Here is a 27686-nt window from a genome sequence, read left to right as displayed (position 1 = left end):
GTCACAGCGGCACATCTCGTAGAATCGCTGCCTCACGGTTCAATCCTGACATCCGGTGCTGTCTGTTTGGAGTTTGCACGCGCTCCCTGTGATCACATGGGTTTCCTCTGGGTGCTCCAGTTTCTTCCCAAATCCCAAAGATGTGCAGGTTGTTAGATTAATTGACCGCTGTAAATTGCCCCGAGTCTGAAGGTGAGTGGTGGAATATGGGGTGAGTTGATGCGAATGTGGGAAGAATAAAACAGAATGGGATTAATGTAGGATTAGTGTAATGTAGTGTAAGTGGTTGATAATCAACATGGACTCAGTAGGCCAAAGGACCTGTTCCATGCTGTGTGTCTCGATGACTCTGTGACTCTAAGATCTAATCCTTTGTTTTAATCTATTCTGAGTTTGATAAATTGAGTCATACAGTTATACAGCACGGAAACAGGCCATTCAGCCCAATTTATCCATGCTGACCAAGGTATCTAAACTAATCCCATTTGCCTGCATTTGGCCCATATCTCTCTAAACCTTTTCTGTCCATGTGCCTGTCTAAATGTAACTGAGAGGAAAGAAGCTTCACACGATCCATCTAGTGGGCAATTAGATGGCACAGTGCATTAAGTAGAGGACATTTACCTGCTACTCTGGAGAGAGATTTAATCTGTCCCATGGCTGTTTCGATCCATGTGAAATGAACCTGGCTCCATACAGCACAAAATTATACTCGGTGAGGCTCAGTAAACCAGGTTTAAGAAAGAACAAAATACATTGCTCCTGAGAGCTTTACTTAGAAGCTACCATGCTAGGTCTTTCAGAGAGTTTGGTGCTGAACTTGGAGCAGTTTTTGAAACATTAATGTCGATAGGTGATCTTATTGGGACATATAAGATACTTAGGAAGCATGACAGGGTAGATATCGAGAAGTTTCCATCAGTGGGAGAATCTCAAACGAAGGGATTAGTTGGTGGTCATTTAAAACTGAGGTCCATCTCTGGAATTCTCTACCCTCTGGTGCTGTGGAGGCTGGATCATTGCAGGAGGAAGCAGATACATTTTTAAAAGATCTGGGGATTTGAGGGTTCTGGGGAACTGGCACAGAAGAGGAGTTGAGGCGTGCATAGATCAGCCATGATCATATTGAATAGTAGGGCAGGTTTGAGGGGCCGAGTGGCCTACTCCTGCTCCTACTTTCTTGTGTTCCTATGATAAACACAACCCGCACACGTCAGTGGCCCATATGTTCAGCTCTTGGCTGCACAGATTCATAAGTAAGCGATGATCTTGGCAGATCCTTAACCAAACTTAAACCCATTTCACTCCAACGACAGAAAACGCAAAGAAAGTGATCCCAGAACCAAGTGTCTTCTCAACAACGCAGAAGTGCCATCCCATCATCCCATGGACCCGGTCGAAATGAGACGCATCAACTTTCAGACGCCAGGTAAAGATGCAGCAACTGTGCTCTCTGTCCATGTGGTTGAAATAATCTAAAGAGAGCTTTGGTTTTATTTATCAATGTTTGGTGAAGGTCCACAGACACAGCTTTAGCTGAGCCTGACTCCACTGAACCCTGAGCTGTTCGGGATTGAAGAAGAAGAGTGGTGGTGGTGCCACAGAGGCTCAGACATTGTTATTGTGCCTTCCTGGTGATGATACTCCGATGCTTTGGTTACGGTGTTATTTTGAGCCAGTGATCCTGAATTCAGGGGGAAGATTGAACAGGGAAAACCAACTTTGCAGAGGACACAATGTAAGTATATTTCCCAAGAGTAGGGGAATTTTCAATAGAAAACCCTCCGCTGGGCTTCTGATTCCGCCCACCCCCCCCCCCTTCCCATTTCTCCCACTTGCACTTTGAAGCCATTTTAAACTCCATGGAAGAGTCACCAGTCTCAACATTGACTTGCAAGCCCAGATTCTGATTAAAGCAGCCTATACTCCAAATTGGGATGCAGTCCCTTTATTGGTGCGTTGAAAGGATCGTCAGATGTCACAGAATGAAATCGCGGCACATCTCAATTTAATCAGACACCAGGAGTCAAGGAAAATCACTGGTTAGAAATGGGACCAATCCTTTTTGGAACAGATTAGTCTTTTGTCCACCTGTACTGTCAGGATCAAATCCGGGTGGCCCTGAGCAGAATGACTCTGGATGTTGACCACTGAGATAAATTCAAACCAGTAATCCTCCGGGCAGGAGCTTCCAGGAACCATTGGGAGGAATCCATCCCCGCAAGGCGGAACAAGGTCTGCCCACAAAAAGCCTCAGCAGCCACTAGTGTCAAAGCACTGCTGCTAGTGCTTCAGGGAGAGACAGTGGGAGTGCAGAGGGAAGAGGGGAGAGAGAAGGGAAGGGGGAGGGAGGAAGGGAGCAGGAGTGTGAGGGCAGGAGCAAGAAGGCACGAGGGGAGGGGAGGAAAGGTTGAGGAAGAGCAACAACCATGCCAGCAGCATCTGGCAATGCCAATTCCATGTTGGAAACCTTAACTGCAAGAGTTATAATTTTCCTGCTTTTACACAGACAGGATATTTCTGGGAGTGACAGAAGTTGTGCCGGCTTATACCACACTTGCCCATCTCCTAGCCACTTTCTTAAGAGAGGGAGTGGCAACCTTTTGTGTACCAGACCTCTCATTCAAGGCATGCTTGTGGGAAGGTTGAAAATTAGCAGCTAAAAATTCAACCAGTGTGAAAGTCTCTATCATATCCTTCAACAGATGTTATAATTATAAATTGAACCACATTTAAATCTTACCTTTAATCAAAAATTAAAATGTGTGGGCTTTTAATGTGACACATTGTGATGGATGAATAGCTCAGGTGTTTTTACCAACGCCTGAGAAATATGATCCCTAACCAAATGTTAAATCTTTGGTAGAATTCTTCCATTAGTTATGAAACCACATGGTAGAAATTAATAGTTCGTTCAGTAGATATAGGTCGCTTTCCTGCTGAGGAGTTGTTCTCAGCTGTAGTTCTGCAAAGTGTTGTCGTGGAGTGGATCCATGTTGATTATGGGCCCATGATACCTCAGGGATGAATCATCAGCCTAACTGTGCTGTGAATGAAGAGAGAGCGACCCCAACCCACACACCCCCACTGGTCTACTGGAAAACAGCGGGTCCAAAGGGGCAGAAGCAGGTTACTAGCTTATCTTGTTGACCACTAAAGATGACTACAGAGAAAAATGTAGCATAAAACAAGGCACTACCATTCGTCGCCATAAAGATGCAGGTGCTACGGTAGATCTCATCATAGAATAAAGGTTCTACAATATTGCAAAGTTATTATGCAGTTTGAGAAGTATCATGCATTTGAAGGAAGTGACTGCTGGATCTAGGATGCATTGCTTGTGGATGTGCGTGTTGTGGGTATAAAGCTGGAAACCATTTGTCAATCATGACAGATTCAGCCATTAATTTAAACCAATCATTTGGTGCATTTGAGAATTCCTTGAGAAGGATGTTTCACCATCCAGGTTTGGCAATACAAGGTAGCACTTTGTGTTAACACATTGTGGTAAAAGGTGCGACCTGGGGAGAAGCAACCGGCAGGGTTTGTTCATCAGTGGGTTTCCTGGCATCATATGCAGGACATCAAGACATTCATGAATCAGTCATTCCCTCCAGGTTTGATGACAGAACATTAGCTGGATTTAAATAGAGTCATATAAGCGCAGAAACAGGCCCTTCGGCCCAACTTGTCCATGCTGACCAAGATGCCCATCAAGCTAGTCCCATTTGTCCATGTTTGGCTGATATTCCTCTGAGCCTTGCCTGTCTACATACCTGTTCAACTGTCTTTTAAAAGTTGTCTTTTAAAATAGGCACAACTAATCATTAATCCAGTGCAGGTGAACAAATCCAAACTAGTCAGAAGTGGTATTTATCGACCACGTAAACAAAGGTGACCTCCATTTACAAGACTTTGAGAAAGGATTCAACTTGAGGGCAAAACCCATCTCCTCTTACACCTGGGTCACCTGGAGTGCAGTTAATGACAGGGGTACTAAATGGGAGAGCCAACTGTGTTTGTATGACATAGCCCAGGGCTGTACTTAAATGTGTGGCAGCGGACATGTGGTAGATTCTCTGAGGTCATCGCCCCATCTATGCAGCAATATAGCACTCTTCAGTGACAGGATTATGGCTGCTTGACCCTTCCAGCCAGCAGCACAGGCTGACCCAGTCAGTCCACACTCTGTGCTGAGTTCAAGTGGGTCCAACAGAAAGGCTGCATGTGGCCACCATGTCCCTGGGCTAAGGAGTGAGGGAGGAGCTGGAACTGCTGCTGCTCATTGGCATACGACAGACACCATCAGGAAAGGGCAGCATCAATGGTCTACGACATGGTCAGTTCATGGCTGACACAGCAAGGAACCAGAGGCAGAGCCCAGAGTGCCACCCGGAACATTACCTTCAGCAGAGTTGACAGTAAAATCGGTGGGACTGGGACAGGGTTGGGACAGGTTACCAAACCTCCCAGACAGTTAATCTCCAGGACCCAGCTGCCCGCAACCTGAGAGAAAGATAATTTCATGTTTTTGTTTGTTTAATTAGTTATTAAAGTATTGAAGAACGCTGAATGTGCCTCTTTAACTAGGTGATGCAGTTGGAGATAGGACAATCATAATCAGATCCACCACACCTTGGAACTCGAGCTGAGAGTCTGGTTGGTAGAAAAAGCCTTGGGAGTCTTGTTGTGGACTCCACCTTGCCTTCATCCATCCTTGGCCTCTGTGTCTCGGCAGAACCCTAGTTTCCCCTCCCAGGATCAACCGTAGTCATTCCAGGGACCTGCCCTCGTAAGTGGGTGGGTCCCAAATTTTCAGGCAGTCTCACATGGACACAATTACTACGGTTGTGTTTAAGACAGAGCGAGCCCCGAAGAGAGAAAGGAAAGAAAAAAAATACGAGGTAAGAAACAGAACAAACCGTCGAGTTCTTTGAGAGGGCCAGATCGGAGACTGACTGTTTACTCATGCATTTGTTTGTTTGTTTAAGTTCCCGTTTTGTTCTTTTGTTATCTCCCCCTTGAGTTGCGTTCTGCCAACCTGTAGATTTAAGTGTGTTCACGTGCTGATGTTTCTTTTCACAGAATCTGTTGTCAGCAGCCCCCTCAGTGAACCCGAATTTGCAAGTTAGTTCCCACTTGCATTTTATGCCTATTGTTTTGTTAGCTTATTTGATTTCATTTTGTTTTAATATATATAGCATATATAGATATATATCGTAATATATATCTATATATGTACATATAATCTGTGTTTCTTATCCACCTCGATGTAGTTTTTAACTTGTGTTTCTCTCTCGAGCTCCTGGCTGCTCATTGGCTCAGCTTTTAGCTCCTCTCACTTTTGCATGTTCTTTAGGTGTATGTTTCAAACGTCAATCCTTTAAGTCCAGGGTTGCCTGCAGATTTGTGGCTTCATCAGTTTCATCTGGTGGTCTAGTGGACCTTGAGGATGTGGGAGCAGTGGATGGGCTGGGGGTGAGGGTGAGAGGGAGGGGAGGCTTGACTGGAAGTTAAGGTTTCAGGAGTCAACCTTCCACACACACTGGATTTCCTGGGATGAATACAGCACAGAAGGAGGCCATTTGGTCCATGATATCCTTGCTACATCTCTACCAAAGTTGTCCAAAGTATGGCTTTACACCATTAATTCACAATTTCCTTGGGAGGGGATGGACACAGAAACTCCTCCTCTCTGGCGAGATTGGGGATGAGGTGGGGTTTGCTGAATTTTGGCCCAATGCAGACACAAGAGACTGCAGATCCTGGAAGCTGGAGCAACAAACAATCTGCTGGTGGAACTCGACAGGTCGAGCAGCATCTGTGGGAGGAAAGGAATCGTTGACATTTCAGGTCGAAACCCTGCATCAGGACTGAAGCATCAACAATTCCTTTCCTCCCACAGATGCTGCTCGATCCGCTGAGTTCCTCCAGCAGATTGCTTATTGGCCAATTCAAAGTTATTTAGATTCAGAACACCGTCTCTTAGTTTGCTGGACCATCTTCAGGATATTCGAATATATAATCCCTACTGAAGTGTTTCCACACATCTCACCTGTGACCTATGCTACACCTCTTCTCCTGATGTCACTATGTTCTCTCTGGCTGGATTATTTTATTCCAAATCACAACAAATAAATTCATCTTGAGGAACTTCCTCCATGATTCTGAAGGGAAGACAATGCCAGTAAAGGATTACTCTGTTCTTCTACATGCTTATATCAAATTCCCACTCGCTCTTCCTATTAAACCGAACTTTTCTCCTTCCTGTCAAAGGTAATCCTCGACTGCAGGCGGCAGTCTCCTAGGCTTCGATTTCATCAGCAGGCTGGGTTACACGCGTATCTTTTTCTCCAGACCACAGAGGATGTTGGTTTACCAAGGAATCTTGATCCAGGCTCGTTCTGTCTTTTTCAATGCAATTTAACTGAAATTAGCCAAACAAGTGCAAAGCATCACCGAATTTCAAGTGCAAAGTACAGGCAACATCTATTGAATTTTCTGAATTCTTTGCACTGATTTGTAAAAATGTTACATTAGAAGCCAGCCCGCCCACAGACTGCCCAGTGGTCCAGGTAGAATTAGTAACCACTGCAAGCTTCCAGTGCTCTCACCCGTTTGCTGTGGGTGTTTGGGTCTTTTTATTTGACAGAAGGACATTAATAATCACATTATAACAACTTGTGAAAATAGCCCAATTTGTGGAATAACTGACATCAGCCAGTATGATTTGAGAATGGTTCTGTTCAGATCTTCAAAATTATTTAATGTCATTTAAAATACTCACAGGTAGAGGACCAGTGGGTAAAAATGCTTCAGCTTTTCATGACAAACCCATCTTCAGCCATATTAATCACACTGTTGGTTTATACTTAAATATTTCAAGCAAATTTTTAAACCAAAATTTCTTATAAACTGTACAAGTTGTGCTCATTCTGGCACATTTTGCATTTGATGGTCTTCAAATCAATTCAGACAAAAGCTTGAAAATGCAAATCTGAGTGCAGTTTGAGCTTGGATCATTTTGGCCAGGGGATATTTCAAGCCTTTTCTTCTATCTTGTTCCTCCCCCTTTATAGAATCATAGAAAATTTATGAAACAGAAGAAGGCTATTTAGCCCATCAGTTTGTGTCTTACGCAGTGTCTTTCCTATATACTGCACACAGAACAAGTACACCCACGTACACACACACACACACACACACACACACACACACACACACACAAACGTCCACACATGGACATACATGCACGTGCACACACAAGTGTACATACTCATGCACATGCACGCACACAAGCAAACACACAAATGCACATGTGTATATAGTCAATGCTGCCACATGAAAGTAGACAAACACCCAGTGACCATCAACCTACTAATCATGCTGAGGATTGATTGTTTTAAAGCTTCCCATCTCATTGGATTTCTTAAAAATAATTGTGAACTCAATAACAAAGTGGCTTAATAGCATTAAATATTGAAAACATAATTTTATGCAAGGCTGACAAATCCAGATTCAGATCGACAGTACATTCATGTAGATTCAGATAGGCCCAAATCTATGACAGCTGTTTTTTTTCTTGAAGACAGTTGGATAGAAATTAGTCCTTAGTGGCTTGCACTTAATATAGAGTTGATTTCAATGGAACCAACTGTCAGAGGTGGAGAACAAGCATGTTTAGTGCAGTCCACAAGAGCCAAAAGTCAGCCTCATGTCACTACAGATGTGGAAAGTGAGAAGGTATCCGTTGCAGTCAGAGGGCAATGGGCAATTATTCTGTCACCAAATCTTAAAACTGATTAATCAGGCCCTGTAATGTAGGGTCAAACTTGCATCTGTCAGCATGTAATCACGTCTCTCAGGAAAGCTTCAACAGGCAATGAATGACAGTTGATAGCAGTTAGCTCTTCACCATTTGTGGAAATGCGGGCTTGGTGAGTGAGTGCCATTCAATAAATAAGCTTGTAGACTGTGTGAAGACAGGATGGAGAGATTCCAGAGGAAGGATGGCCATATCACTGTGCCTTATTTTTCCAAACCACCCTGCTGCTGAACCAGAGGATGCTCCCAATCTCATCCACTTGGAAGGATCCTGTTCTACAAGCAAGGGGACAGAACCTGTGTCAGTTGTAGCACCCAGACTTTATTAATAGAGTTACACCAGCCTAGAAAGTCCGTCATTTGGCAGTGCTCTTCTGCACAACATAACAGATTGCCGGACTCAGTAGCACAGTCCCATAAACCAGATATAACTCATCGGTGCATCTAATGCAAGTGTGCACAGCGGCAAGGTGGCATGCGCAGTGACAGCAGGCAACGCTTGTTTAGATCTCATTTGTGCAAAATGGTATTGCACAAATGAGGCCCACTAACTGAGTCAGACCTCAACAGGGCTGAGGTTAGCTGTGGCATTCATTAAAGGGTCCTGACCTCTACTGGGCCACTGGGACATCATCTTCTGCCAGGTACGTGCTTTCTTTCAGTTTTCTTTGTTATGTATTGCTCCAGTTCAATCACCTCCCCAGTTGACAACCCATGACACTCCCACCCCATCATCTCTCCAAACAGGCTTCCCTAATTTGATCATCTCCCTAGTATATCCCCACTGACCATCTGGATCATCTGCCCAGCTGAATGACCATCCCATGGTTATTCCCCTGACCATTGTCTTACGTCCATCAGATCTTCTCTCTCTTTCCCCAGCAATCCTCTTCCCCCATCCCAATTGTATTCCTCGCCCCAACCTCCCCCATAACTCCACAGCGTATCGCTTTCTCAACAATCCTCTTCCCTCCAACCCCAGTCTACTCCTGATCACTCCCTCTCTCATCTCCATTATCCTCAATGGCAGGATCCCAGAGGAAAGACTTTGGTGTGAGTCTCCTCACAAATCTACTCCTGATCACTCCCTCTCTCATCTCCATTATCCTCAATGGCAGGATCCCAGAGGAAAGGCTTTGGTGTGAGTCTCCTCACATGGGATATGGCCTACTGCCCACAACACATAGGAGCTGTCCAACTGCCCACAACACCTCAGACCCACCCTGCTGCCCACAACATTGCAAGCCTCTCACATGCTGAAGTATCACTGCCAGGATGCCGGCACTAATCTGGTCTGAGTCGCCTGTTCAGTGCCCCACTAACCTCTGACATCAAGCACTTTACAACTTCTGGGCCAGAATCTTTTTGGAAGGTTTTGGTACCATTGTAGTAAATCCCCAGCCATTGATCAGGTTCTGGCTTTCAGTAGTGACAAGGGAAAGATCCAACACATTACGTATATCTAGTATAATTAACAAAGGTAGCACTGCAGACTTTTGCAAAATTTGTGGAATGAAGAACAATGTAATATAAATGGAAATGAATCGAGGTTCTGCAAGATACAACCTTTCAATATCCATTCACCTCACTGGTGCCTTGGATGCAGTTGTACAACTAAATGGCACAGGGCCCTCATAGAGTGCAGATATTTTAACTCTTTGTTGTATGGAGTGTTTTGAGGAGCAGCAAGTATTCTGTACAACAGCAAAATACCACAGATGCTTCAAATCTCAAATAAAGACAGAAAGTGCCGGAAATAATCAGCAGGTCAGGCTGCATCTGTGGAAAGAAACATGGAGTTTACATTTCAGTTTGATGACTTTTATCAGAACCTTTATTGACCTAAATTGTTTCTCTCTCCACAGATGCTGCCTGATCTGTTAAGTACTTACAGTAGTGTCTATTTTTATATTAGGGAGAATTCTGTGTCCCCACCCTGGCTAATGGGTTCAAAGCTGGGAATAAAACATTACCACTTCTTTTTTAACCTGTTGTCAGTAACAATTAAACCCTTTCAGGTCAGGCCTGGCACAGTTTAGATACACAGTGAATCTTCAGCCAAATCTCAAACATACACTCCTTCCTGCTCTAAGACATTCCTATTTCCAAACTAAACACATTCCAGTTATTCTGTGACGTTGAACTCATTTTCTTCATTGAGCCTCAGTGAACATTCTTCTTGCAAGTGTTTGGAAGTTACTACGGCAACAGCAAAGGGCAGGCCAGGTATGAAGGTGGGCCACAATCAGCCAATGATATATCACATTGGCAGTGATGTGGATTAGGCTTGTGCCCTGCACATCTACTTTGTTTTTCCAATTTTCTCCCTGCCTTTGTGAATTTGCTGGCCTTTGGCTTAACCATTCTGTGGGCACCAACCAAGTTCACTCAAGGTAGCCCTGATTCTTGGGGAGCCTCAACAGTGGGTGGTAGGGACTGAGTGGTGTCACAGCCAAGCTGCATTCTCAGCCAACACACACACACACACACATATATATATATATATATACATGCAGCCATATACACATATATACACACATATATACACATATACACACACTGACAGACACAGACACACATGCGTGCGCGCACACACACACACACACATTCTATTCTAGCAAGGTATCATAGTCAGTGTTTTCCTCATTAACAAGGAGAACCGAAACTTTTCAGTAGCTGGGTGGTGAATCAGGCACAGGTGACTTTTTTCAATTTTGGAAATATATTTTGTTTATGACAATATATATCAGTACACATCTTTCTCTGCACTGAATTTACCATTAATCCAATGCATTTTCTTACAACATATCAACACCACTCACTTTTCCTCCATAAACAATGTACCCCTGGAGCACCTTAACGACTGTTGCACAGGAACCATCCCCTCAGTGTCCAGTGACCCTAGACTGTGGTCCTCTCCCTCACAGCCTTTGCAGTGGATGCACTGAGCTTCAGTGTGTCCTTTAGCATGTACTCCTACAGGTTAGAGTACGGCAGTGGGCAGCATTTGCTTGCAGACCTCCCCTCACACTGGAAGACCAACATGTTGCGGGGTAGCAGGCCCAGATCACTGTTCCTTCCCACCATTGTGCCCCTGTCCCAGTCATTACTGGTATTACACTGCCACCTTGGACCCACTGCAGGAGAAGTCACTCCAAGATGGGAGGTACCGACAGATCAGACATTGAACAGTTTGTCCCCAGCTCAACGTTAAATATCTCCATCACGTGACCAGCCTCAAACCCAATGCTTCTTCTGTTGACCTCTACCCTATACAAATTAGCTTGATTAAATGATGGCCACTCATCTCCACAGCTGTGGGCTGGCTGGATGGGTTTCCGGAGCCTGGTGACAAGCTTTGACATGTTGCAGGCAGCAAAATGTGAAGCCCTCAGGTTGCTTTGTTTGTAAATACTGGCCATTGTGGAGCCGAGCCAGGAGGCCCTTCACTAGATCCATCATTAATCAGTTGAGTGTGGGCTGCCAAGAGCCGCAGTGGTCCCTGAGCCAGAAAGAATACAAATGAACTCCCCCATCTCAGTACATTGACTCTGACTGTAAGCTGTGTCGCCATTAGGAGAGTAGAGAATGGCACTTGAGCTTTGAGAACTTCCTAGCCAAATAACCTCTTGTCTTTCACAGTCGAGTTTCAAACATCAAGAGCAGCCATTGGTGATGAAGTGGGCAATGGGGCGAGAGGCAGGGGAGAGGTTGGTGGGAATGGTTATCATTGATAGAACTGTCCTCCAGCAGGTAAAAAGGAATATGCATGTGGGAGAGATTAAGTTGGGGTGACGTGAAATTAAAGAGTAGGTGGCTTAAAGGGCAGCATGTTACTCACCATCTCAGATAGGCTGCGCCTCCACTGAGGATTCAGTGTGGCTCAGTTGGAAGTGCAGCATCGGGGACTGTGAGAAGGAAGGGAAAACTGCTCCGTGGGAGGACGTCTCTCACCTTCCAGCCTCTTCTTTTGAGGCCACCTTTGACAACAGGACTCCCAAGAGGCAAAGAGAGGTCCAGAATCTTTTCATTCTTTGAAAAGATTTTCAAGAGTCCGTGAAAGGCTTGGGAAGGGTGGCTAAATTGGTAGCCCAAGTCACTTCCTCTTTTGATAGCGAGTGTGTCTGTATTAGACATTTTCCATGATGCAGGAATGTATTTTCCAACACATTCCCCTTTTTGTTTTGTGTTGTAAGAAACTGCAGTGATGTCCCACCATAAAAACTGATGATGATTTCATGCTTGCTTCTCATCTTTGTGCTGCCTCGGTTTAACGTCCATACTGTCTGCTTCAAATGATCAAACTCTGCTGATTCTGTAACAGGGCTTGAAATTCTCCATAGCAACCAAAGGCATTTCCCGCTATCTCCGCAAGCAGGGCCTGTAATTCCATTAGGGACTTGCTTGTGGAGAAAGCCAGATACAGGGATCAAAAAGGAAGGAGAAACCCAGGAAAACAAAACAATCAACAAAAGCACTAGGTAACCATGGCGACACAGGAGTACTCATTAATAGGGGATATTGTCAAAGGCATGCCAAAATGAACATCCCTGTCTTCCTTAGCTAGATAAACGGAAAAACACAGCAGATCGGAAATAAAACAAATAGACATTAAATCTGCCAGCATCTCACAAAGGTCCTGTGCCCTAAATTTTTCAGTACATTTCATTTCATGCAATATTAGTCCAAGACAGTTTTTAGTGACCAGTTTGTAGACTTCCAATTTATGGTTTGCAAGCTAATATTTCTTGATGAGAGAATAATCTTAAAGTTAGGGTTAAGCATTGCACAACGAGAGGCCTTGAAAGTACTCGGAGGTCACCAACTTTAGTAACTTTAGCTCTGGGAAGGACAGTCTGTTGTTTTAAGCCAACTGAGTTGAAGCACAGACACTAAAGGTAATGTGTCATTAGTGCAGGAGGAAAGTGAGCACTCTCTATACATCTCCGGGAATTGCACGATTTTGTCACACACATCCATAGTGCACATTAATGATTTTTTCATTTGAAGGATGTATTTCCCTCTTATTACTGCCTTTCTTTCCTGCTGCCTCTGCATGTATCAGGCAGCTGAATCAGCAATGCCACTGTCACGTTCAAATCCTTGGCTGTGGATGACGGTAATAAGTCACAGATTTGCCTCTGCTCTTCGCTGGGCCTGCTCAGTCCTTGAACGCTCTCTGCAGCTGCACAGCAGAGGCTGTAAGCTGAGCTGAGTCGAGGATTCAGAACTGCATCCCAGCAAGCCAAGTCCAGAACCCCAAAGGTCCCTTAATTAAACCACTTCTCCTTTCCCTTAATCACACCTGTTTCCCCATAACATTCCCTGCTTAACCATTGGCTGCTGCAGGTAGGGTGAAGTGCCTTAACTTACTCCCCAAATGATTAATTGTCTTTCTCTGCTAAAATATTATTTCCATTTACCATCTTGCCTTATCCCATTCCCATCTTGAAACTGGAAACTCCCTCTGTATAAAACCTCAGGAATAACATTCAACTCCCCTCACACAGAGATGGATCACATCAATAACAAGACTCCACCCCTCATCAGGCCCCTGAGCTTCTCCCTCTAAAGCTGCCCGTGCAGGGAATGCCCTGTGGAACAGAACCAGATACTCAGGCGGAATCTGTTCATACTGAGCCACAGACTGAGGCTACAGTCTGCATGTGTTTAGCGAAAGGGGAAAATTTCTGGATGGGAATTTCAAAAGAAAATACAGTGAAAAGTTAGGTCAGGCAACTTTCCTTTATTCAAAAGTAGTTGGTTAATAAAATATTCCAACTCTCTGGAATTTTTGCAAGTAGCCTCATTTTGTTTGACCTGATTATAATGCTCCATGGTTGGAAGCCCATTTCACTTTCTTATCTATATTGATTGGGGGTGATGCCTCTTGCAAAAAACTTAAAGTTTCTTATCCTTTGGGAAGAGCGGATGAAGTGGGAGGGAAGAGGTGACAGTAGTTAGGGAAACTGATGAGGCTGTGGTTCAAACTAATTTCATAAACCTTGTGTACAGGAGAAGAGCAGAGGCAGGTTCCAATGCTTTAGAGAAACAGGGAAGTCAATGGTGGATGTACCCTTCCTGAGAAACCACACTGAGAGGATTCCAGTGTGTTTCCTCCAGGAAAATGGGTTCCTTGTGAATTGTTGGGTTTCAAATTTCAAGCCCTGATGGTGTAGTGTTCTAACCACACATGACCCTCTTCTACTCCTCTCATTTCAGCCTTTTCATCTGGGACTGATGATTGAATTATAATGATTTTATTTCATTGTTTGCTTTTTAAAGTGATATCTTCATTATGTCTTTTCACAGGCATGATGAGTCACCCACCGATTCCCATTACAGAGCTCGCCGAGCACACAGAGCATCTGAAAGCAAATGACAACCTGAAGTTTTCACAAGAGTATGAGGTAAAGTATGAATTACCTTAAAAATGAATCTATTGTATTTGCAGCTCGCGAGTTCTTTATCTCAGAGAAGTCAGCAGAGATTTGCATTCTTTTGGAAATTTGACACTAAGTCAAAATCACAACCAGCTGCCAATGTTTCTAACCACTGCGTAGGTTTGAACATTTTTGTCTCTCTAAATAACCGCATAAGATCGACTTCCAATGCACCAAACACTACTTGCTCCTTCACTGTGGTAGTACCATCATTACACCCTCATGGGAGACGTGGGATGGGTTAAACAATATGATCTTGCCAGGAATGGCTCACCTTATGCATGGATAAGTTAAGAAGATTTTCTTCCAGACTCTCCCAGCCTGTTTGGAATGATTGACCAAACAGGCTGTCATTTTGATCTTGAAATAAACAATTTGTTAACTCAGGAAACCCCTTGGTACCATCAGATTTTGTTTTACGGATGTTTATTTTCATACTTCATATTTTCTTTTGACATAGGAGACCATTCAGCCCATTGAGATGCCAGCTTACAGAGTATAGTGTTTAACCTGTAATGATTATTTTGATCAATGAAATTTAGAGTTTTGCCGTGAATATAAAGGTTAAGTACTGGTTAAGCATCAGTAGCTGAAATTAGAGCCCAGGCTGTGATTTAACGACCCCCTTGAGTTTGTTGTAACTCATTTATCAGTGATTGTGTGATCTCACTGCAGGACTGCAGGAAGGGTTAGCCTTACTGAGTAAATCCAGAGCCTGAAGTTGTGAGGAACCCTACAAACCAGAAGCCCTCATCTCCAAGCCTAGCCTGAGCTGAGTTAAATGATCCTAGTGGTCAATGTTTGCCAAACGTGCCCGCCCCATTACAGTGGCCTATAAGATTTAAGATTTCTTTATTAGTCACATATGCATTGAAACTCACAGTGAAATGCATCTTTGCGTGTAGTTTTCTGGGGACAGCTCGCAAGTGTTGCCACATTTCCAGCGCCAACATAGCATGAGCACAACCTCCTAACCTGTACATCTTTGGAATGTGGGAGGAAACCAGAGCACCCGGAGGAAACGCACCCAGACACAGGGAGAACGAACAAACTCCTTACAAACTGCGGCGGGAATTGAACCCGGGTCGCTGGCGCAGTAATAACGTTACACTAACTGCTACACTACTGTGCCTGTCCTATGGCTCATGATGGGAGGTGCAGACAGTTGGTTTCTGGACTATGTAATTTTTTCCTGTAAATACTGACGGAAATAGAATTAAAAGGGAGGAGAATAAATATTTGATAAAGAAACAGCTATGAGGTTATATGACAAAGTGGGGAATAGGATTGAGAATGGATTCTTTCATGCAGTGCCAAATTATGGCAGGCAGAATGGTTTCCTTCTATTCTTTGAAGTTCTATGATTGTAGGAAGGTGAAAAGTAGGATTAAGGAAACGCGTTGGACTTATTCCATTTCACCCAACAGGATAAAAAAGCAAAGAGGAGGGGTTGCCATGGTGATGTTCAGGATCAGTTCACTAACACACCATATCAGAGGATCCAAACCTATTTTGAAACCCATTACTTTATCTGTGCTGACAGGACTAAGAGCTTCTCTATCTTACTGGAGAAGAATTGGGAATGTCAGGCAGGAGAGGCAATATCTGTGATTGGCTACTCTCTGGATGGAGGCTACAAAAAGGTGGAGGTCAAACCAGGCTAAAGCTGTGAAACATTACATTTAAAAAAAGACATGAAAGAAGAGATGGTACTTATATTCTTGAAGTTTTACTGATTTCCTGATTCATAGAACATAGAAGAGTACAGCACAGGAACAGGCCCTTCAGCCCACACTGTCTGTGCTGAACACAATGCTGAATTAAGCTAATTCTCTTCTACATGTATATAATCCATATGTTTCCATTCCCTGCATATTCATGTGTCTATCTAACAGCCTCTTAAACGCCACTATTGTATCTTCTTCCACCACCCCTGGCAGCCCATTCCAGGCACCTACCACCCACTGTGTAAAAGACCTGCCCCACACATCTCTTTTAAACTTGCCCCCTCTCTCCTTAAATGCATGTTTTCTAGTACTTGACATTTCTACCCTGGGAAAAAGATTCTGACTGTCTCCCCTATCTGACTGTCCATGCCTCTCATAATTTTATAAACTTCTATCAGGTCTCCCATCAGCCTCCGATGCTCCAGAGAAAACAACCCAGATTTGTCCAATCTCTCCTGATAGTTCATACCCTCTGGTAAAGCTCTGCTGCACCCTTTCCAAAGCTTCAACATCCTCCCTGTAATGGGGTGACCAGAATTGCACACAATGTTTCCAAGTGTGGCCTAACCAAGGCTTCATACATTCCTCTTTATATTCTTAGGTATGGCAGTAAAAGTTGTAGGAGACTCAAGGTTTGTGTAATGAGCTTAAAGCAATCTCAAATCAGGGGAGTTCATTCAACAGCAGGCTACTGCCCCAAGTTTGACAGAGAGTCACCACAAATTGGTTGCCTTGGGAAATGGAATCAATGTGGAAGCTTTGAAGCTGCTGCATATTGTTACAGCAGAAAGGGTGAATTTCATTCCACATCTAACCACTTAAACTTGCTGGAGCTACTTTCCCTTACACTTGTCAAATTGATGGATATAATGCGCATGGAATAAAATGTTGAGGCAAAAGTGTTAAGATTCACTCAGTTAAAACGCTGCTGTCCTTAACAATACATCATGATGGGTTTACACAGAGCAAGTGGGTGGAAACTTCCTCCAAGTGTGTCAATAAGTAAAAGTCATAGGTTTAAAATAATTGACAGAAAAACAGGAGGGAAATTGAAGGGAAATTATTTCATGTTGGTTATGACCTGAAATGCTCTGTTTGAAAGCATGTTGGAATCAGATTCCATTAGAAATTTTGGGAGATAATTGGACAAGTATATCAGAAAAACTAATTTAGGTTAAAACCCAAGTGTGGGACCTAATTTTCAAAGTGCTGGCATCGGTACAATGGGTTGAATGGCCTCCTTTTGTACAGTATGATTCAGTTCTCTTTTTGGGCTTGCAGGCATCTTTTATTAAAAGGCTAATGGGATCAAGCCTTTCTAACTAGCTTCTTCCACACCTAGTTTATAGATCATAACATTTGTATTTAACTTGTTCTTCGAAGAACAATGTAATTTCCATTTATAGTACAAACGCATGCTTGAAGCCAATTTAATGTGAAAGATTGGGATCAGCACATTGAGTATTTTAATGGAAGGTTTCCCCTTTGTCAATGACTTTTTGCACATTAATGTAAAATGATACCAGGCTCCAATGAATACATCCTGGTTCTATCAGGATATGTTGAACGCAGGTACTTTCATGCAGGCAACTGACTGGTTTACCTCAGCATTTAAGAACATCTTTGTGAAGCAGCTGAGTGGCAAAGCTTCAATGCTATGACACTGCATGGAAATGGAAGCACTAATCTCACAAAGCATAAACAAATTTGGACTGTTCCCTACTTCTGCTCTGGTCCTCCTGAGTCAGTGATATAGACTGACTTTGAACAGTAGTACAAAATGGCTAGTAGCAAATCAGCAACTCATTTTACTCTTTGAATTTAATGAAGAAATGAAATGGGAAGGGTGTAAAATGAAAAAAAAAGCAGCCTCTTAGAAGTAATAATACATTTTAGTAAATCATTCTATATCATAATTGAATGGAATGATGAAGAATATGATTGTGAATATTGAAATTGATAATGTGGCAAGATTGAACAAATAGTAAGATCTTTCTTGCATTTTTCTCCTCTTCCCTTCAACGTTTTAGTCAATCGATCCTGGCCAGCAGTTCACATGGGAACATTCAAACATGGAAGTGAACAAACCCAAAAACCGCTACGCCAATGTGATTGCATATGACCATTCCAGAGTTATCTTGGCACCGATTGAGGGTGAGTCTCCAAAATTTTACCATGGACCTTGTCTTCAGATATCTGAATAGGGACATCCAAAGTAATTTGTGAGGTCATTCAATCCACACTGTCTGATCTTTAACCAGTGCGTTGGATCCTCTGAGACATTGTCCATTTTTCTGTGTAAGTTTGATCTTCTGTCTTTCTGTCTATCCACAATTGAAGAATCACTTTCTGCTGAGGGGTTGCAGCAGATGGATTAACGTAACTTACTGGGACCGAAGTTCAAATCCTCCCCAAAACAATGTGGTTCATCATTGCCATGCAGTGGTAATATTTTCCTGCATTCAATGAAAATACTTGGTATGTTCAGTCGCAAGATGGATTACTTGACAAATATTGGAAAAATTATTTGGAGAATGTGACTCTTTAAAGGGTGTGTATATATTTCAAGATTCACCAATGATATAGCACAGTTGTTCCATGTAAATGAGTCTCGTCATCTTATTTAGTTCACATGTTCTGTATGGAATTTCTTTGTACGTTTTTAAGCTCTGTATTAACATAACATTAAACATGTTTATTAACGATCATTACATTTAGCTTTGGTGATCTTCTGAGGTTACTAAACATCATCCTGACTGCATGTCAGCCCGAGGGACTAGCTGCCTCTTCCTCTTTCCTTTCATTCTTGTCTTTTCTGTTCCCATTATTCTATCTCTCTTTCTTCCTCTTATTGGTTCTTGTTTTAGGCCAAAAGCTGAGATACTTGACACTGGTATTGTTTTCAGAACAGTCTGATCTTGATTGCACCACTGCCCTTTCCATATACTCCCTCCTCTATCCAATGGAACCTATCACTCTTCCCCCTCATCCATAAGTACATTTTCCAAGACTTCTGAGTTCCCACTTTGCACTGTTGGCCAATGTTGATTGCGTTGATCAAAGCTGGATATTTATCAGTGTTGGTTATTCAGTTCAATGGAGAACAGAGTATTGTCAAGAAAAGCCATGAATTCAGGCCTGAGGCTGAGTCTTTCTTGGGGGTTTTTTTGGGAATTCTACTGGAGATTTGGTATCCAGACCACCTATTAACTTTATCTCTGAAATTAAACTGATGGCTGATTCAGGAAATTTGTGCATTTGATGCATATCTCTTGATTTTTAAGTATTTATATGCTCCTCCATGCCTGTTCAGAAGTACTGCTATCTGCTACAGAGGTGCTCAAGATCAACAGGTGAATCAGAAAACCAGCCGTTCCTCATGTGCAAACTTTGGATGCAGCAGGGCTACCTGGGCTAAATTCCAAAATGTGACTTCTGGATGTCAACATATATTCAACTACAGCAAGAGTCAGCAAGAATTGTGTGTGTCTGTGTGTGTGTGTGTGTGAGTGTCTGTGTCTGTGTGTGTCTGTCTGTCTGTGTCTGTGTGTGTAGGTGTAGGTGTGTGTGTGTGTGGTGGGTGTGTCAGTGTGTGAGTGAGGGTGTGTGTGTGTGTGGTGTGTATGTCAGTGTGTGCGGTGTGTGTGCATGTGTGTCAATGTGTGTCAGTGTGTGGTGTGTGTGTCAGTGCGTGACTGAGTGTGTGTGGTGTGTATGCATGTGTGTCAGTGTGTGTGGTGTGTGTATCAGTGTGTGTGGGTGTCAATGTGTATGAGTGTCAGTGTGTGTGTGTGGTGTGCGTGAGTGTGTGTGGTGTGTATGTCAGTGTGTGAGGGAGTGTGTGTGTGTGTGCCAGTGTGTGTTCGTGTGGTGTGCGTGTGTGTGTGTGCCAGTGTGCTGTAACATTGAAAAACAAGAAGTTCCATCAGTAAATAAGAGAAAAAGCATGCATCAATGTGTGCCTTTGTGCCTCTTGTGTGTGTGTGTTCATGTGTCTGTATGTATGCACATGCACATGTGTGGATATATATGTGTATGTGCTTGTGCATCTGTGTGTGTGTCATGGATGTAGGAGCAGGAGTTTGTGCCTGTGTGTTTGTGCGTGTGTGTGCACGTTTGCCCTTGCCTCATGCTCTTTATTCTCTGAGCCATTGGAGGGGGAGCCATGATGATCAATTTGTCCTTGGAATTTGCAGCAGTTGACGCAGTAAGTGGACTTAGTCAGTGTCTCTTTACAGCCCAGATAAAAATTGGCATGCAACTGCATTAACCAGGTAGAGTGCCCATTTGGGACCTGTCTCTCTTAAATATTGAACTACCAGGCTGGTGAGATGTAAGCTTTATTTGCTGCAAATTTAATTCATTGTCAAATCTTTTCTAAATTCTCTCTGAGCCTGACTTCTTGCAGCATTGAGTCAGAATATCCAGTGACACAGGGAATGAATAGAAAGAGCTTGTTACTGCTGGAGTTTAATTTTATCAGGCATGTTTTTGGACAGCTGTTTTAATGATCACTGGCATTTGAGAACATTCAGGGTGGCATACAAAATGAGAGAGAGGAATGGGAAATATTCCGATCATTTTAATTAAGACTGAGATCAGTCTTAAAGAAACTGATTAAAATAATTTTAATGAAATAGTGGTACAGCTGGCACATTATGCAGAATCTGAGTTTACCCTCCAGCTGCACTATTGTGTTCCACTGTTGTACTGTTGGAGGTTTGAACAATCTAATTTAAAGGGGGGAAAAATTGCATTTTTTTTCCGGCATTTTCTATTTTTATTCCTTCCGCCACATCTCGCTGCCAGTTCGTGAATTCCTGGCCTAATATACCACCATGCTTCTAATTGGGTGCTCAATTATGGCATTTGTTGAAAGGAATGTTCCTATATTCTCATGAGATGACTGATCCATCATTACGCCATTGACCTTAACAGAAAAGTTGTCATTAAATGACCTCAGGGTTATTTGTGGTTAAGCTACTGATAGGCCAGTGCCTCTGCAGTTTCGGTATTCCAGGAGCATCTCATCTTTCAGTCATTATTTATGAAATGGCATTTACCTTAAGTTCCCATTACCGTCCCTCACATGGAGATGTTAAGAAACAAATCAAGAGCTATATGCCAAAAACAAAATCTGCAAAGCCATAACAATGACAAACAAGATGTTCTATCAGTAAATAAGAGAAAAAGCATGCATCAATGTCTGATACAGCATAAATCTAGTTGCAGTTTTTTTTCTCTTTTATTGAGGTACTTGGGAGAAGGTAGTCACATTATTGGGCATGATTACAGTTGACATCAGGAGAGATGGTGTAGCAAATTGTAAGCAGTAGTTACCTGGACCAAATTTAGGTTTTAGGGGGTTGTAGATTTTAGAAGGAAAGGAAGAAAATTGAAACTGAGAGGATTAAAGATTAAAGATTAAAACTCTTGTGAATGAGTCTCAGCAAACTGTGAATTCTGAAGCAACTGAACTTTGAGAAGTATTGGAGCAATATACAAGAAGGTCAGGAGTGGACAGGAGGCAGGGGGGGTTTGAGAGGAGGAGGAAGCTGAGTTCTAGGGCTGGACTTTTCTTGAGCAGAGCATCTTGAGGCATGCCTCATAAGTGAAACGTTCTCCAGCATCCTTCAGTTGTAAAGTGCATTGTTGATGGAAAACTGCTGTTTGTGTGAAGCAGAAGGAGGAGTGGGATCAATTGACCAATGAGCTTTGTAGATTGGCAACTCATAACATATTTGTTCAGCTCTGAACTGACTGGTAATTTGTACATCAACGATGCTGTGCTTCTTTAAGACAACATTGCAAGAAATTTTGATCCCATTGTGCAGAGTATGTTTGCTCAGTTGGTTCTTAACATTTAATGAAGTCCATTGAGAAATGTACACATTTTTTACACATAAGATGTTAAGAGTTTAAACAATGTGTATAGTTTATTCAAGTGTTCTTCATAGACTATCTCTGGAGCTTTCTACAAAGCAACCCAGAAAGCAGTTGGTTATGAAACAATCCTTAAGAGGTGACAGCCTTAAAGTGAAAAAAATAGAAAATGCCGGAATTACTCAGTAGGGTCAGGCAGCGTGTATGGGGAAAGAAACAAAGTCACCTGATGAAGTGTCATTCACCTGAAACACTGACTCTGTTTCCCTCTCCGCAGATGCTGCCTGAGCAGCTGAGTGTTTCTGGCAGCTTTTGTTTTTGTTTCAGATCTCCAGCGTCTGAAGTTTGTTGCTTCACTAAAAGCAACGATCAACCAATGTCACTGATACCACTCACTTTCCAGTTTCTTACTGCATTAAGAAATTGAAAATTGATTTGACCCAGAGTGAATTTCATTTTGCAACCATTTCTGGGTCAAAACACGCCAATCAGAAAATTCACCCAGAGTTACTCTCACCCAATTTTCCACATCAAGACCCTTAGGATGATATCATTCCCCTGTTCCACTCCTTTAGAGCAATGCAAGGGAACCTGCACCCTGTCATCATTGGAGAGATGTGGTGTAAATCCCACAGCACCAAGCCTGCAAGTAAGCGTTCATTGCGTCTGTAGTAAATTGCCCCATCCCTGGCACTACGTTGACCTCATTCCTGAATCCGAACCAATATCGATCCCCAAGTAGAGTGCTCATTCATTCTCTTCCAATCGTCTAATAAGAATGTTGGTTCCTAGCCCAGCCTTGGGAGACAAGGACTAGACAATATGATTTAGTCCACAAAAATATGCAATGCCCAGTCTGAAGTGACTGTGGCAAAACGGCCACTGTTTCACAATCCAGAGGATCTTCAGGATACACTGGCATTTCTGGGCTTGCTACTTTTCCAACATGATTTGGACCACTAGATTTGAGGAAACCAACTAAGATGCCCAACCAGACTCCAGTGGCCATAGAGACTCATTGAAAAATTGGACTAGAAATGAAGGGGCAGGGAGAAAACAGTAATGACATTCTGTGTAACAACATTGAGACCACTGTATAATCAAAAGATGCTACTTTGAACAGTTTTTCACCATGGTAGCCAAGCTTTCCAACCTATTTGTTATAAGAACTAAATTTGCCCTCTACTCCCACTCAGAACCCTGCAATACACTTGTGTGACTTATTTTGCATTAATGTACAAAATAGTAGGTCCAGATGCCCACTCCTGCCAAGAACAGTGTGTCCACCTGTGAAAATAGGCATGTCTTCCATCTCCCTACTCCATCTCTGGACCCATGCTAAAAAAACATTTAAAAGTGCAAGGTGCTGAGTTGCACATCTCCTTCAATTCCAATCATCAGTTACCATGCCAAAGATTCCTGATGTTTCCTCCATCATGACAATGTCTGTTTTGTGTCCTAAAGACAGTATTCTGTTAAATCCAGTTTGTCATTGCTAAGGAATGTGCATCACCTTTTACTAAAGTACTTCTAAATAGAGAAACAATAGAAATCAATGGCAAGGTTTCTTTCAGTGTGAAGAAGCAAGCTGACAACACAAACTCAGAATATCTTTTAAAGTTTCACTGATCTATCACACAACTAATTTCTGTGTGATTTACGCTGTATATTTCTGGGAAAATGTAATGAGGAACCTTCTGTCAGTCAGGGAATTGATTATCTTGGAGGCGCAAGTAATTATAGCCAATGGCCATTCTGGGCCAGGCTTGGAAATTACTTAGCCATGACAGAGGAAGCTTGTAGGGATCAGGTCGTGCATCATAATATGGATGATGAATTGGAACACTCAGCTTTTGAAAAAACATGCTATGGGGCAATATAGTAATGTACTGGGCCCCAATCAATTTAGCAAATGACACAGACTAAAATTGGCTTTCGTTTATGGTGGGGAGGCAGAATATTGGTTTCAGATGACCTTTGATGACTCTCCATTAACTCCTTGAAAGCTGTTGAGCCTGAGGTCTTTAGTTTGTCCATTATTTCATGTTTGGCACAAATATATTCAGAGAGAAGTGGCTGTTCCTTGTTGGAACACCACACTGCTTTGTATTGCTATGTGGCTGGCCTGAAGTGTGGACTGTTATGAATTAATTTTTTCCCAGTAACATCTTAGAAATAAAACACTTTTTTGTTCTTCCTTTCACTTTCCTTTCTTGGCACATTCTGGCCAATTTTCTTCATTCCTTCCCTGAAGATGCAAGGGACAGTCCCAAATGAACCATCACTCTTCTGGTACCTGACTGAAGTGTTGCTCATTACGTGACACTGGGAAGTTAAGGCTGGTAGTCTGTTTGCCAAGTCCGGTCATCTGAGTTAATACTTGCAGCAACATGCTCTGAAAGAATTTACATTTAACTATTGTCTGTAATGTCCTTGAAGTCCTGAAAGGTTTTGTAGGTGGTATTGTTCATTAGGGGAGAACAGCAGCCAAACTGTGTAGAAATCCACTGGCCAAGCATCCCAGCACTGTCAATGCCTGGATATGTCTATCTGTTCCCTCCACTTTAAGGTCCTGAAGTTTTATGATCATCCTGAAGTTTGTTGTGTAGCCTTTGCTGCATACTACAAGGGCTCATACCCATGGATGAAGTTTATTAAGTTATCATTGATTACACATGCTAGAGCAATCCAGAATCATCCACATATAATCGTCAAACTTCCATATTTATGTTTTAGGGAAGGTTGAAATGGATGGCGCAGGAATGAGCGAGAGGACAATAGCAGGAGATGGACTGCACTCCACTCTGGTTTCCTGGGGAGTACCATATTTCAGGCACAGTTGTCCAAAACAAGACTACCTGCTTTGGCTATGGCAGGAGATAGGTTTCCTTGACCTGGGTTTTTTCCAGAAAGGAATGTTAATCAGGACACACTGAACTAATCCCAATTGAATGGATAATCCTTGATTAATGTCTCAGTTGAAGGTCCCACACATTGAACGCCCTCAGTACCTTCAGGAGTAGAAGTGAGTTATAAGCTTAAGTGAAGGAAGGTTGTCATGAGCCCTGAACTATACAAGAATGGAAATGTTACAGCAGGAAAGGCAGGGGTTAAGTGCATAAGGTTCTGTAGTTCTGGGAGATTTAGCTGTTGAAAGGGCACAGCAAGAAGCAATGTAACAAAAGGCTTTTCTCAGGAGATTAGTGCTGCTTTATATTCCACAACTGGTTTTGACAACAATGCCCCTATACAAGTGGAGTGAGAGTGGACACTTTCCTTATATCTCCCTGCTTTTCCTCATTACTACACTGGGACCACCTTCCCACGGTGAACATTACAGACCACTGTCAGTGATGTCTACTTTACAGTCAGTGCCCCATATTTCCCCAAACATAGGAGATTCACAACAAGAAAATCGGACCTGTATCTGTGCTTTACAAATGGCTGAGAGCACTGATGAGTGTGGGGGCCAATCCAGGATGGAAGGTGAATGTCCAAGAACGTTAACGTCTTGGAGTAGCCGGATTATCCTGAGGTTTCCAGGAATCTCCAAGACATTGCCGTGAGCCACCTGCGAGACAACCGAAGAAAAACATTAAAAGAATTTGTGGGTTTTTTTTTGTCCTTTGAAGAATTTAGTTTATTTTTTAATTAAAATATTGCATAGTGAAAGCTGTTTGATTGACAGTTAAGAACCATCTGATTCCTTCCCAAATCTGCAACCTCTGTCACCAAGAAGAACAAGGGCTTCAGGCATATTGCAACAGCCCCACCTGCAGGTTCAGCTTGAAGTTACATAACATCCTGCTTTGGAAATAGATTCTTTCATGGGTCTGAATCCTGGAACTCCTTACTCAACAGCACTGTGGGAATACCTTCACCCAAAGTACTGCAGTGCTTCAAGAAGGTGGCTCACCACAACCTTCTCATGGGCAATTAGGAGTGCACAATAAATGCTTGCCTTGATGCTGAAAAATGATTTTAAAACAAAATCAGTCAATAGCATTCCAAATGTATGGTCATGAATTTAGAAGTGTTGGATAACCAATGGTGAGAGGTGAGGTGGATATTGGCAGGAGATCAGGTGATGGAACCTCCTGGGACAAGTGCAGCCGGAGTTAGTGGATGAAGTCGATGTGGAGCATGAATGGGTTAAGCCAAGAAGTGGGATTTTCCATGATCCTTGATGGCCCTGGTTTCATTGGTGGAGTGTCTTTTTATTGCTCCACATCACATAATGCTCAATAAAACAATACCTCATTATCGATTCTGGAAATGCACCATCACGGTACTGAGAATGGCTGGTGTAAAGTCAGAGCCAAGTGCCAATGGTTTGAAAGTAAAACGCAACTGAAGCTGCTTTGCATATAACAATTCATCTCAAAAACTATATAATTGCAATCAATGGGGCTCTCGATATCAGGTGGCTTTTCCACTAGTTCTGGACTGTACTGCCCTATCAACCACAAGATCTTAGAATCACACAGCACAGCAAGAGGTCACTTGACCTAATACATCTGCACCAGCTTGTTGATATTTATCCAGTTTAGTCCCTTTTCCAGTTCTTCCTCCATTTTTATATACACATCCGACTCCCCTTTAAAAATTCCCGTAGTATCTGACCCCAACAGATCTCAGGTCGTGAATTCCAGATCATAACTCTCTGTTGAAATTACTTCTCCTCATTTCTCCCCACCCCTGTCTTGTAATTCTGCCAATAAACTGCCACCTCTGGTTCCTGACCCAATTGACAGAGGAATCAGTTTCTCCTGACTTGCTCCATCCAAACCCCTTCTAAGGTGTTACAAGGGGCACCAACACTTTAACTGAATGGACCTCAAGGTGTTCATTTCAGTTTTTCATTTTAGGTGTGATATATTCAGTCAGAGTTCAGGAAACTATACAAAATTATAAACGAAAAATGTTGGAAATACTCAGCAGGTCAGGCAGCATCTATGGAGAGAGAAATGGAATTAATGTTTCAGGTGGATGATATTTCATCAGAATCAGGAAATGGTAGGAAACAAGCATGTGTTAAGTTGCAGAGAATGGGAGTGTCTTAGAGAACAAGGGGAAAATCAATAGAGGAATGGAAATGCTTTGTGAGCGGGTATAGATCTGATGAGCCGAATGGTCTGAATTTTTGTTAAGTTCAAATTCAAGTTTATTGTCATGGGAATGCATGCCCAGAGTCTAAATGCCATGAAAGTTAACTTCATTGCAGCGACACAGTACAGTACATTACAAACATCAGGTGTTTCCAGTAGTTCTGGGTTGTACTTAATGTTTTCACTGGATTATAAAATGTTATATGGAAAGAGAGTGTCTGTGGGGGGGTGGTGATGCAGTGATAGAATACTGCAAAAGCTGATGGCATCAGCTGAGAAAGGACGGTGAAGGTTTGTTCATCAGAGCTGCTCTGTCTGAAGGAGTTGTAAATGGAGGGAGATGAACAAGAACAGAGGAGGGAGGATAAAAATACATCACTGGAACATGGTGGGATATGCATTCACATCTCCATTTTTTCTTCATCCAAGTCCCTGGATGACTGATCCATGCAACTGCTTCCTTATTGTTGTTCATCGGGGCGGAAGTTGTACGCTGTTGCAGTGTCTCATGTAAGCCTTTGCCTTGTGAAAATTCTGGCAGATATTGGGGCTTCTTGCAGGCATTTAAAATTCATCTGAGGAACTCGGCTTTTCTGCTTTCATTGGTTACGGCTGTTGTAGCCCCTTATATCAGTTTGCCTTAAAGCAAGCCGGAGGTTGTTTGGGTTCAACCTCACACAATTTCTTGTAGATGCAAGAGA

General features: G+C 42.7%; 1 protein-coding gene across 1 annotated transcript in view; it reads left to right on the top strand.

Moving 5' to 3' along the window:
- The window catches only part of LOC127582347 (receptor-type tyrosine-protein phosphatase delta-like), a 439637-nt gene that overhangs the window by 365241 nt on the left and 46710 nt on the right, over nucleotides 1–27686 (top strand). The window contains exons 21-24 of the mRNA XM_052037503.1: nucleotides 1317–1429; nucleotides 5086–5127; nucleotides 14137–14234; nucleotides 18025–18148. Of these exons, the coding sequence (XP_051893463.1) occupies nucleotides 1317–1429; nucleotides 5086–5127; nucleotides 14137–14234; nucleotides 18025–18148 (377 nt within the window). The remainder of the gene's footprint in view (nucleotides 1–1316; nucleotides 1430–5085; nucleotides 5128–14136; nucleotides 14235–18024; nucleotides 18149–27686) is intronic.

Source organism: Pristis pectinata, chromosome 24, assembly GCF_009764475.1.
Source record: "Pristis pectinata isolate sPriPec2 chromosome 24, sPriPec2.1.pri, whole genome shotgun sequence".
NCBI lineage: Eukaryota > Metazoa > Chordata > Chondrichthyes > Rhinopristiformes > Pristidae > Pristis > Pristis pectinata.
The sequence above is the reverse complement of the archived record's forward strand: the minus strand, read 5'-3'. Positions and strand labels throughout refer to the sequence as shown.